This window comes from Channa argus, chromosome 21 (assembly GCF_033026475.1).
Source record: "Channa argus isolate prfri chromosome 21, Channa argus male v1.0, whole genome shotgun sequence".
In the NCBI taxonomy this organism is placed as follows: Eukaryota; Metazoa; Chordata; class Actinopteri; order Anabantiformes; family Channidae; genus Channa; species Channa argus.
Window position 1 is genome coordinate 17,442,935 of NC_090217.1, and position 13,364 is coordinate 17,456,298.

General features: G+C 40.8%; 1 protein-coding gene across 3 annotated transcripts in view; it reads right to left on the reverse strand.

The window, feature by feature from the left end:
* Positions 1 to 13,098, reverse strand: part of LOC137106929 (EF-hand calcium-binding domain-containing protein 6-like) — a 56,635-nt gene extending 43,537 nt beyond the window's left edge. For 2 of the 3 annotated variants that reach the window (XM_067491009.1, XM_067491008.1), the window contains exons 1-4: positions 12,806 to 13,017; positions 12,426 to 12,595; positions 1,553 to 1,656; positions 1,390 to 1,450 (exon numbers count right to left, since the gene is read on the reverse strand). In XM_067491009.1, coding sequence (XP_067347110.1) covers positions 1,390 to 1,450; positions 1,553 to 1,656; positions 12,426 to 12,595; positions 12,806 to 12,950 — 480 coding nt within the window. In that variant the 5' untranslated portion in view covers positions 12,951 to 13,017. Of the gene's footprint in view, positions 1 to 1,389; positions 1,451 to 1,552; positions 1,657 to 12,425; positions 12,596 to 12,805 lie in introns of all 3 variants that reach the window. The other variant, XR_010912036.1, reaches the window with a different exon arrangement.
* Positions 13,099 to 13,364: the final 266 nt, after the last annotated feature.

A 13,364-nucleotide genomic window follows, 5' to 3' on the forward strand; every position in this document is an offset into this window, starting at 1 on the left:
AAACTAGGGATGCTGCATTGTACCGCATCTGTCTAAACCACTGAACTAAGTACTCCCAATCTAGCTTTAAACCCACCCCTTATACTACTGTACAAAGCTGATACAAGTACCTGTAAACTATTCAGTGAAGGAAGTTCCATGCAAATATTACACTATAATAAAAGTATAAAACATAATATGTAACATTATGTTATATCATGATATGTATGTGAGCAGGCATGTCCTGAACTCAAGTCATTAGAGAATAAATAGATTAACAAAAGACTGTAAATTGAAATAATGTCACTGATGTTCAGAGACAATAAATCTGTGGATTTCAATTACACAAGTAAGTGGATTTTAAGTACATAAGTAATGTAATGACTATAAAACCAGATGTTTGCTGCTGTCAAAATCACTTATAACACGGACTGCTGACTGCTTTGTGACCCGCTGAGTCCGAGATTTTATAAAAAATAATGGTTACCTCCAATTTCAATTCTGCAGCCGCTGCACATGACATGGGGGAGCATTTTGCAGCTTAAACTTTGCTGATGCTGGTTACAAACTTCATAATTTCAATGTTAATTCTGAGTCTGTCTAAGATTTGTCCAGACCTTCTGCCACAACAGCCTCGCACTGATTCCTTCTTTCCGTGGATAGTAAGAAAATAATAAATACTACAATCTGTTAAGACTAAGCTTTTCAACTGTGAAATTTGACTAATATGTGCTTTTGTGTTTGTGTTCTGTCTCCAATTGCCGCTCTTACATCTGTCATATTTACCATTTCACCACATTTAACAATGATAACAAAAGTACCAGTAGGCAATACGTGACCTACGGGATCATAAACAACCACCAGTCAGTGTATGTATGACAACGCTCAAATCCTGAACATACATACTGTACATACATAAAAAGACGATGATGCCATGACACCAGACAGTTTGAAGGAAGCTAAACCAAGGTAAATTTTAACTGTTAAAATAAAAAGATGTGTGAACAATTTAAACATCAGAATGTCTAGAAATAGACTGTTGCTGATTATTGACTGAGTAAAACAAAACCTGAGCTGGTGCTGGTTATACAAGCCATTTTTTTTCTCTCCTCAGTAAAAAATAAGAAGGAGAAACACAGCTGATTATGTCAAATGTTTAGAATGTGTTCTAGTGACTCCTCCACCTACCTGCTGGAAAAGGGCAGCTTATTCCTTCTGTGCCAAACAAGAGTGTGAATCAATTTTGAGAAAATTTTGAAAGCGAACATTTAATTTGACCGCAGTTCAATACTGACACACCCCAAAGACTGCTCCTGACCACTAATTACGCCCAAATCCTGGGCTGCAGCCCGTAGCAATGAACAATTCAAACATGTAGTAGGTGATCAGAGGCAAACAGAGGGGACTCACCTTCTGTTTGAGATGGTTCTGTATCTCTGACAGGGACATAGAAGTGTTCTGTGGCCAAGCCCTGGCAAAAACAGAGTTGAAGCATATTCAGCTGCTGCCACCAAATGCCTAAAAATGCAAATGCAGCGTGGCATTTCTTTGTATTTTGTGGTTGTATGTGTACCTCATGCTGCTGCGGCTGCTGTTGATTCTCTGGGCCATGGGAGTTCGGCTGAACCTCCTCAGGAACAGCATGTAGTCCACTGTCAAACCGCTCCCCTCACACACCTACAGCAGCCACAAACACAAACGCATGTAAACTATTGGAGACACACACACACACACTGGATGGTAATGAATGATAATGAAAAGCCAGAGGAGCATGAGGATCTTCATATTCTTTGATTGTCAGAGACACAGACTATACCACATTCTCTTTCACACACTAGTAATGAAGGACAAGCACACACATTTCTGAGGTAAAAAAATTAAGCTAACAGCTGTGTGTGTGTGTGTGTGTGTGTGTGTTTGTGTCTGTGTTGTGTTCATGACTATGTGTTTCTTGTCATCTATCGTCAAATTTGCCTATTTTATAGTTTGCGAAACTAACTACTGTAGCAACCATTACTGTATGTATTGTGTGTGTGGGTGTGTGTGTGGGTGTGCATGCATGTGTGCATTTATTTATTCAGCTACATATTGATGAGTAGTTTGCTTGTCATTCAAAACATTCAAGTAATGGAGATGCAATGTACCTCTGTGCAATGACAACCTCCAAAAACAGTGATGAGACAAGAAGGCAAAAAAAAAGTGGGTTACATACACACGTTGTCTCTCTCTCATACTACAAATGATGTGGCTGTAGCTCAGTTGGTGAGGCAGTCGTCCACAGACCACAGGATCAGTGGTCGGTGCCTTGCATGGCAGCCACTGCCATCGGTGTGTTTGTGTGAATAGGTGAATGAGAAGCAATATTGTAAAGCGCCATTTAACCTTTACACACTCACACACACAGAAAATGGATGTTGACATTTTTCTATTGCTGTTGTGTACGTTTTGTATAAAAAACTATTATACAAAACATAATATAAATGATTATTTTTAACCAAAATGATAAAAGTGGCATAAAAACACATTGATCCTAACACGGATCATTTTTGAAATAGTGTAGGGTCCAGTTCCTCGTGCATCTAAGGGTTAAAGACTTTATTATTAATACAGAGATTGTTATAATAGTAAAGGTTAAATTATTTCCCAAGTCTGGCCACCCCAATAATAAACCCACAGTAAATCTGCCCCTGTGTGGGGGGAAACATTAATCCATCATCTTGCACCGAAGCCCACTCCAAACATTTTCAAACACTCCATTAGCAGCGTCTGTGATAATGGCACATGTAATGGAGTCTCCGTAGAGATGAAAAGAGTGGCGCTGTGATGTGGCTGTCGTCAGGTGGGTTGAGCAGTAATTTTCAGCAAATACACTAGGTGCTGTTCCCTGGAACAGGGCACACCTGGGGAATGCAGACGCATGCTTTTGTTCTGACCTTGTACTTCTTTAACTCTATCTCTTTCTCTCTCTCTCTCACACACACACACACACAAACTCAAACTGAAAGAGTTGGCTCTTAAACAAACACTGTATTAAAGAACTGGTTTCCACAAAACACACGCATGCATCCAATCAAGGAGACAAATACTTGGAACACACACGCGCACCCTCACACACATATATATACTGTACCTTACCTATTTTGGTGGCTCATAATCAAAGTACAGTCCCTGTGGCCCTGCCCTACATCCTTCCATGGTGTAATCCAGTGCAGTGGTCCCCAGTGGAGCTCCTGGCTTTGAGTCTTATTATAGACACCACACCATCCAATTATCACTGCTATCAGCAGCCACAGAGCGTAACACACCGCCCCCACCATGCTCTATATACCTGCGACAGCACTGTGACACCTGCAGTTCGGTCTGAAGCTGAACTGGAGACAGAGGTCACAGACGACAGAGTGATGAAGTTGACTGGAGGACATTACTTTGGAATATTAAATTCTTCTTAAAGACCAAAACGTTTATTATGCTAATATACATCCTAAATTGCAAGTAGCAATGTTGACTAAATCTATAAAAAGGGCTTGTTACTACTCTATAATACAACAATAAAACTCTTTATAGGAATGAGTTGGTCACCAACTTGTAAATCTGGTATCCAATTGTCCTTAACAAATCTACGAACCAGCATCTGTAAGAGCTAATGGTAGGTTGTAAGTGTTTTCCATTTTGGAGAAATTCTATGGGAATCAATGACATAATAACACATTCACCTCATACTCTGTATTGTATAGTGATAATGGGTTTCCCCAGGGAGATAACATGTGCAGACATTTCCAACGCACCTGAGCTGAATTCCTAGCCAATGCATTGTCCAAGTAGGCCTTCTAAATCATTTCCCATGACTTGGAGGTTTAGTCAGTGGATTACAGCAAAACCCCTCAAAACTGTCAATCCATCAGCCGGGTCTGTATGCAAGTTGGGATTCTCCGTTTTTATACCAGCTGCTACACTGGCAATTGTACATTGTTCTTTAAAATGTGATGGGGAGCAACAAAAGTGGCCCCCCCTTCTACGCATCTTTCAACATTGAGAAAGGTGCATTTATTCATCTTCAGTTCATATAGAATTTGTACTCATCAGCCCAACTGAAGTGTGTCAAAGTGAGGAATGATGTCATGGAGATCTAAAAGCATGAGGAAAAAGTTGTGGGATATTGCTATTGGAGAGCATCAATGTGAGAAAATTCCCTGACCAGGAATCGAACCCGGGCCGCAGCGGTGAGAGCACTTAATTCTAGCCACTAGACCATCAGGGTGAGTCAAGAAGGGAAGGAATGAGAATGAAAACAATATAACCCAGTAGTCAGGTTCCGAAAAATTTGGTCGTTACACCTCGTTGTTTCGCATTCAACACAGTTTAACCACTACACCAATTTCTCTGATGCCATTCCCAGGGGTTTGCTGTACTTTAGCCAACAAAATGTACTTCGACAGCACAGATTCTCCACAGTTCAAATCAGGATTTAAACTGCTGGACAGGATCCTGGCACATTTACGGAGAAGCAAAATCAATTTTAATCACTCTGAATAAATACAGCAGAAATACATTTGGCCAAAGCAGAAGCTTGATCTCTTGCAATGCAGACGATTTTCTTGTCTTGTTCTGTTGGAGCCTGTCTGCAACCAGCTTCTGCAACCAACATCTCTTTTACAGGCCCAGCTACCAGTTCGCGGTTAATATTTGATCAACATTTAACAAAAACAGATCATGGGATCACGTAGATAAATAACAGAAGATGACGAAATGTAGGGGAGTGCAGCATCTCACTCCCTGAAGCACAAAGTGACTCCCACATCAAAATGTCACCAGAACAACAGCTGCTGCTCCGCTGCTAGTCCTTTAAAGTAAACTTTGAACAACTTTCCTCACTGCACCACACTGTGTCTTTAATAAATAAAACACTGAGTGGTAGGTAGAGTGTTTGCTTGTGTGTATGTGTGTGTGTGTGTTGGCGATGGGGGGTTGGGGGGGGGGGGGGGGGGGGGGTACACAAAGTGCTGATATTATAAGAGGAAATCTGTTTGGGAAAGACAGGCAGTCAAACTGTCAGGCGTGAGCACTGAGAAGGAACAAAGAGGAACAGTGGAGACGAGTGACAGAGGCATGATGCTCACCGATGAAGATGAAGAAGGTGGGGGGAATTATGCTGCCGCACGCAGACAGCAAACACACACACGCACACACACACGTGAATGCTGGATTGATCAATGGTAGATAGGAGCCGCATCCTGAAACAAGGCCTCAGCACTCTCATTATTAGGCTTCATGAATGTGACTTCACCCAGAAACATCACTGCTGCTGCTGCTTTCATGGCCCAGAGGGTTTTTTTTATATTTCTTCCTTTTAGTAAACATCTGCAGGCTGCTCAGGAATGGATGAAATAAAGAATAACTTAGTGGGGCAGATCAGAAGGAAAACTAATAGCAGCCAATGCATCAGAAGTACAAACAAATAACGTCTGTTTTAACACCTGGCAGATTCACTTCTCCTCTGACCAGTCTCCACGGCCACAGAGCTTCATTTGTCAATGTCAGCTGCCTGGGAGCATTTAAAATCAATCTTCTACTGCCATCTTCTGGGAACGAATGGCAACACAGCACAAACCATCACCCATAGTTCCTCCTAATGGTTTTGAGGGCCTGTCTGAAAGTGGGATTAGGTTTCTTCACAGCCAGTGCAAAAAGTTTTGGTTAGTCATGTTTGGAGACCTCAGAGACAGCAACTTTTATACACAAAAGCCTTCTCCAATTGTGTTGCATAGGACTAACCAAGGTGAGTTTATGGATTATGCTTTAATGTGTGTATTTCTGAGAGATGAGGGAGAAGAACAGAAAGAATGAGGAGGGACTGAGTGGGTACACAGCGAAGAGGAAGGGGCAGAGACAAGGGTCCTCACCATATTGTATGTGAGCGTTATATTTTGTACCTTAAGTTCATATCAAAGTTCAGGGTTATCAACTGCCTGCCTAAATTTGTAATTTTGTCTTTTAAAAGAATCAGCTAGATGATTCTAGATGAGGCTTGGGTTTCACCGTGTCTCCCAACATTATATTAGGCCTTCAACAAACTTCAGCCTCCCCCGCAGTGTGATGTGTGCAGTTCTTAAACTACAGGACAAGGGATATGATTTCCAAGACCAAAGATGAACATGTTCAACATTGCAAAAATGAATGTGTCTTTCAGTTGACTGCACTGTGTGATCCAATAGATATGAACTATGCAATATTATTAATGAAGACGAAGGAGAGGAGGAAGGCGTGTTCGTAAACAGAGAGAGAAGAGTAAAGTCAAGAGTGTAGGACTGACAGTAGGGATTTTTAATCCAGGACTATGACAGGGAAGGCTAAAGAGTTGGTTGACATGATGAAGAGAAGGAAGGTAGATATACTGTGTGTATAGGAGGAGACCAGGTAAGGTAAAAGAAGAAAGGTAACAAGGCTCAAAGCTTAAGAGCAGGGGTCAGATGGGAAGAGAATGGAGTTGGAGTTAGACTGAAAGAGGAGTTTGTGAGGAATGTTGTAGAGGCAAAAAGAGTATCATACAGGTTGATGAGTCTGAAGTTCTAAGGGTGATGCTCAGTGTTGTTAGTGGTTATGCCCCACAGTTAGAATGTGAGTTGAAATAAATAAAGTTGAATTGAGTTGAAAAATTGAGTTAGAAGAGAAGGAGAAATTCTGGAGTTAGTTAAATGAAGTGATGCAGAGCATCCACAGAGGTGAGAGAGTGGTGATTGGTGTGGAGGAGGAAGTAGCAAAGATAAGTAAGAGTGAAGTGAGGAGGACGTTGAAGAGGATGAAGAGTGGAAAGGTAGTGGTAGTCCTGATGACATACCTGTGGAAGTATGGAAGTGTCTAGGAGAGGTGGCAGTAGAGTTTCTGACTTTGTTTGTTTAACAAGTGAGAGGATGCTGAGGACTGGAGGAGAAGTGTACTGGTGCTGATTTTTAAGAACAAGGAAGATCTGCAGAGCTGTGGCAACTACAGAGGAATAAAGCTAATGATCCACATAATGAAGTTGTGGGAAAGAGTAGTGGGAAGAGTAGCTCGGCTAAGGGCAGAGGTGAACATTTGTGAGCAGCAATATGGTTTCATGCCTAGAAAGAGTACAACAGATGCAGTATTTGCTTTGAGGATGCTGATGGAGAAGTACAGAGAGGGTCATAGGGAGTTACATTATGGCTTTGTAAGATTTAGAGAAAGCATATGACAGGGAATCAAGTGAAGAGCTGTGGTATTTTATGAGGAAGTATGGACTGGCAGAGAAGTATCTTTGTGGTGCAGGACATGTATAAGAGCTGTAAGACAGTGGTGAGGTGCTGTAGGTGTGACAGAGGAGTTCAAGGTGGAGGTGGGTCTGCATCAAGGATCAGCTCTGAGCCCCTTCTTGTTTGCTTTGGCGATGGACAGACTGACAGATGAGATTAGACAGGAGTCTATGTGGACTATGAAGTTTGCAGATGACATTGTGATTTGTAGTGAGAGCAGGGAGCAGGTGGAGGAAAATCTAGAGAGGTGGAGGTCTGATCTGGAAAACAGAGGAATGAAGCTTAGCCGCAGCAAGACAGAATACATGTGTGTCAATGAGAGGGACCCAGGTGGAACAGTGAGGTTACAGGGAGCAGAGGTGAAGAAGGTGCAGGACTTTAAGTACTTAGGGTCAACGGTTCAGAGCAACGGAGAATGTGGAAAAGAGGTGAAGAGGCGAGTGCAGGCAGGTTGGAACGGGTGGAGAAAAGTGTCAGGTGTGTTGTGTGATAAAAGAGTATCAGTGAAAATGAAAGGAAAGATGTTCAAGACGGTGGTGAGACCAGAGATGTTGTTCGGCTTAGAGACAGTGGCACTGAAGAAGAGACAGGAGGCAGAGCTGGAGGTAGCAGAGCTTAAGATGTTGAGGTTCTCTTTGGGAGTGACGAGGATGGACAGGATCAGGAATGAGGACATCAGAGGGACAGCTCATGTCATGTTGTCTCGGAGATAAAGTCAGAGAGGACAGATTGAGGTGGTTTGGACATGTTCAGAGGAGAAACTGTGAATATATCAGTAAAAGGATGCTGAGGTTGGAGCTGTCAGGCAGGAGGTCTAGAGGAAGAGCAAAGAGGAGATTTATGGATGTAGTGAGAGAGAACATGAAGTTAGTTGGTGTGAGAGAAGAGGATGCAGAGGACAGAGTTAGATGGAGGCACTGTTTTTACATTGAACGGTTGCAGTAGATGATGAGTGATGAATATGGATAAAAGGAGATGGAAAGAAACAAGATGAAAACAGAAGGATAGAAAGAAAAGTTAAATAAAAAGAAAGATCAACAGATTTTAAGCCTTCGGCTTGTCCCTTCAAGGGTCGCTACAGAATGTGTTCTGCACGTTGATTCGGTGGCTGGGGAGGCCCCCACCTGGTGGGGTGGGATTCAATCCCGTGGAAAAAGAAGGAAGAAGTTATTAAGGAAGAAGTTCTCATTACAAAAGAGGAAAGTTAAACAGAAGTTGATATTAAGACGGTAGAGTGCGTCACAATCGATTTTTACTATTTAAATGCTAAAAATGTCAAAAAGTCACAAAATGCTTTCATTTTGAAAGTGCATATCCTGTTTCTCTGTACTTGTGTTAGAACCTAGAGCATTTACTGTATATAGACTTTTTTTATTTAAGACTTATTTTGAAAGTGTGTTTCCTTTAGGTCATCTATGTCAGGTCATAGCACAACATGATGCAACTTTTATATCATAACAACTTTGTACAGCAGAGTGTTGCATTAACATCCTTTCAGTGACTGTAGACCTAGTTGACCTGTAGAGAAAATGGACGATCTAAGAAATGGCCTCCATGGGCAGAGCAGGTATCACTATAGCCAACATAGTTAATCAGATATAGCAATTAGGAAACGTACGTTGCTTTATTGTGTTGTGTGTTTCTGACTTTGTGTGCTTTCAATGCATGTTTGTGTCTGCACTTGGTATCATAAGGCAGAAAAATTGTCAGATAAAGTGTTTGGACACAAGTCTGAGGCTGATCACATGACCTGAATCAGGTGTGTTTGTTGCCATGGCAATGACAGCTTTCACAATGCTGAGTCATTCATTTGCTAAACTGAAGGTATAAACTGCTCAGACTTTGCCTCACAAAATGGGCCGAATACGAAAAAATATAAGTCATATCAAAAAAATTCAGAAAGTGTGAGCGTCAAAAGGTTTTGGCAGTGCATTGCATTCACCACAGAAAAAAAATTAAAGACCTTATTACAAGATACTGATCTGGTACGTTTCTTGTAATTACGAGATCTGGATCTCATAATTATGAGTTATGGTTCTCATAATTTCGAGATACATCATTTGTAAATATGAGATACAGATCTAATAGTTGCTTTTTGTTGCTCTGTTCTTTTCTCTCTCCCCTTTCCACTCACCCCAACCGGTTGAGGCAGATGGTCGTCCACCCTGAGCCTGGGTTCTGCTGGAGGTTTCTTCCGTTAAAGGGAGTTTTTCCTCTCCACTGTTGCCTAGCGCTTGCTCCAGGGGGAATTGTTGGGTTCTCTTTATATATCTTTATAATCTTGACTTTATTCTGTAAAGTGCCCTGAGATGACTTTGTTGTGAATTGGCGCTATATAAATAAAGTTGAATTGAATTGAATTGAATTAGTTCTGTAACTCGTACTTACGATATATCTTGTAATTACGAGAAATGTATGTGGTAATTATGAGATAAGGTCTCAGATTTTTTCTTTGGTAAATTCAATGTGCCGCTGTTGGAGGCTTTTCCAAACACAGTGATGCACTTTATTTGAAGACACTCAATAAATTGAAGGCAGCATGGTGATTTTAGAACAGTCCTCGTTTGTGATTTGGAGGAGATATTCTGGACCTCCGTTATATTGGGCTCCGATGGGAGTTTCCAACGGCATTCTCTCCGCTTCTGGCCACATGCAGAAAGAATCAAAAGTTCCCTCATTATGAGAGTTACATACGCACAAGAATATCTACGTTTTGATGTATAATTTCTTTATAAAAGAGGACTGAAGAAAAGAAGAAAAGGAGAACTTTTTTTATAAAGGTTGAAGCTGATAAGTTACAGTGCTTAATGTCCCCCTACACTAGCTGGGCCAACATGGGCCATCTCCAATACACACTAATGGAGAAGTTGAAAATTCAACAAAAAGTACCTCCAACTTAAACTGGCATCATTAAAAAAGTATAAAAGTTACAAAGAAACTTATTAACAGACAAAAAGTTTAAAATGTCTACACTTGTTTAAAGTTTAAATGAAGTTTCTAAAAATAAGATGCTGCATGAAGATCAAAAGATGTAGTTGAAGGGTAGTTTTACCACTCTACTTAATTTTATATAGAATAAAAAAGTGACATAAAGATAAAAAAAATAAAAAGTACTAAAGTGACTAAAGTGGAAAGTAAAAGCATCCATCTCCTAAACGTTTTGGCTCCTTCATTCATTTTAATGTAATACTCTCCAGTAAGACTTCCCAACCTAATTTGACCTCAATAATAAATATAGAGTAGAGTTATCAACTTTCTGACAGTTTAAACTTAAATACTGAGAAATTATAACATTGTAAAAGTAGAATTCATGCCAGCGCTGCTGTATTGGATTGTATTAGGTTGTACATTGTGTACCTAATAAAGTGGCAAGTGAGTGTATCCATCCTGTTTAAAAATACATTAAAAATACATTGACAAAGTCGTATTTGCCACAATCACTCATTCAGAATGTGCTAACATATTTCATATTGTTCCTATTGTTGTTGGCCACTTTCTCTTTTATGATGTTACATCAGATCACTCCATTGTTACTGTAGTGGGTTAGGGTTAGGGGCAACATGGTCAAATTATTAAATCTAATTTATTTTAACAGCGTTCTGGATGATTTCTTGTCAGGACTGAAGAACATGATTCCAAAATAGTTTTAATTATTAAAACGTTTTGCATTCCCCAGCAACGGGGCCATATGTGCAATATTGAGAAAAAAAGAAAGTCACCACAACCAAGGCTGTTTCTTGTTTACATATTGTAAATAATGTAGAAAATAACAGTAGGAGGAGCTGAACAACAATAGCAATAAAGTAACAATTGCCCATTTTATATTGGGCTCTGAACACTTCCAAAACCCAGATGACCTATATTCTGTACTGTTCCTGAACATCTCTAATAAACACTGCAGCTGTTGCTTAGTGGTTAACGTTATGATGTCAGCATAAACAGAATCTTTCTGAGTTGGATAGACACATCTTTTGAGGGACACTGCCTACAGTCATGGCTGTCAAAGGTCCCAGAGTCTGTGAATGCTGCACTGAAATGAAAAAGTCCTCTGTGCAAATCAGCAGCGCTTCTGTCCCTTACTGTTGCTTAATGTCACATAACTATTACTAAGAAATTGTGTTTTCTGTTTAGTTTTTTTAACTATTCAACTGACTTGAAACTCCATAAATAAAAGTACTCCTCATGCTCCGCATCCACCACATCCTCTTTTCATCACGAACAGACAAAGAATGTTGGAATAAATTGGGCCATAAAAGATCCACCCATTGGTGCCTTTATTGCCTGGGCAAAGAAAAAAAGGAGCCTTCGAATGGGACCAGTGTCACGATGCTGTGATGCAATCGGTTTTTAAATATACCCTTCAAAGGATGCATCCCCTCAATAGAGACACAGCTACAAAGTGAGGCCCATTCACTAAGACAAGTGAGAGGGACAGGAAGTGGAATGTCTGTTATTTCCATATATCTGAGCCAACATGACCTTTCTTTGGTATTATTTTATTGTCTTCACCTTCTGTGGCCGTCATTACTCCAGCTTGTCGGCTGGCAGAGCCAACACATGTGCAGGCATCTTCAAGGAAATGCTCGACAGCTCACACTACGGTTGGAACTGCAGAGAACTGCTGCTGTTAATTAAGGTTGCCACCTTCAAGATGCACTAACTTCAGAAGTGATGTCTATCTTGAACAATACTCAGAACAGGCCCAGAGACGTCTTAAGGGGGAGATAAGTACTGAGAAAACTACCACGAGCTTCTTAAATGATACCATGTGCCAAAAATATATTTTTTCCACTGACCTTGTGACGAAACAAACGAAACAGTGTCTCCCCAGAAACTGGCAGTGAACATTTGGGTCTGTTGTCCCCAATAATTTATTAAATTTTTGCACTAACAAATCACATTTTCCCCCTCAGGTCCTCATATAATGTGCATATTTTTTTATTTCCCCATCTGTGAGTATCAACCTTATTTATCAAAGACATTAATTCATTCACTACATTGTACAGAATATTTGAAGAAATGTTTGCAGATTTATTAAAAACCTGACATGCACCTTAGTATGACCCCCCACGTTGTGCCCCACCTCTCTAATGGAGTTGTCACAAATAACAAGGAGGAAATGCTCTTTTAATGGGTGTCCCACACTAATGTTGCCATGTATAGAAAGTCCTCTCTCACCTTATCCAGCTGGTTCTTGTTGAAAGACAGCAGGCTCCTTAGGACATTCCTGAACTTCTCTTTGCTCACCAGGCCTGTCCCATCAAGGTCCACAGCCTTAAAGGCTGACTTGATGCTTGCCATTCTGCTCTGGATCAGGCGCTCAACCTCATCCGGTCTGCGCCCTCGACCTGTATAAACGCCCACTTTTTATCCATTACCCTTAATTTACAGGACCAAAGACGTGTTCAGCATTCTTTAATACTGAGGGTATTAAAATGGATCATTCTTTCAAACCTTTGTCAGATTTCCTAAGATGTATCAGTAACACTGCTCTAAGTGCAGCTGTTTTTTACTTTGTAAGTACAGTAGAAAGAAGTGAAGGCTGTATAGCCACTTACCTCTATCTGTTTGGATCCACGTCTGTCCGGATCCGCCACCTGTCTGTCCTCTAGTAGATGAGCGTGTCACACTAAGAGCTGTGCAGGGCCTCTGGGCGATGACCAGTTGCCCTGGTTCAGAACGAAGAGGCAGCAGTTTGGCCATACTGGGTGAAACTGGTGTATGTGTGTGTGCAGAGAGAGGCACGATGAGGACTGGAGGGTGATAAATGACACTAGGAGAGTTGACTGGGGTTGCTAGTTAACACGTGAACATGATCTCTCTCTCTCTCTTTTTCTCTCTCTTTGTGAAATGAATCAGCAGTTGATGCTTTTCAGTCAGGTCAAACTCTATTGAAACAAAAACATGGTATCACCATTGCTATATAAGGTGTTATGGGATTTAATTTTAAGTATCCAAAAGCCACCTGCCTGTGGTGAAAAATCACAGACAAGATGGATAAATTCTATTCTTGACTAGAAGTGGTCATCTTTCAAATCTTTTTTGTTTCTGGGGCTTTTTTGCATAGTTCAGGGGAATTCTCTAACCTTAACCACTCACCTAACCTAATTGCCTAAC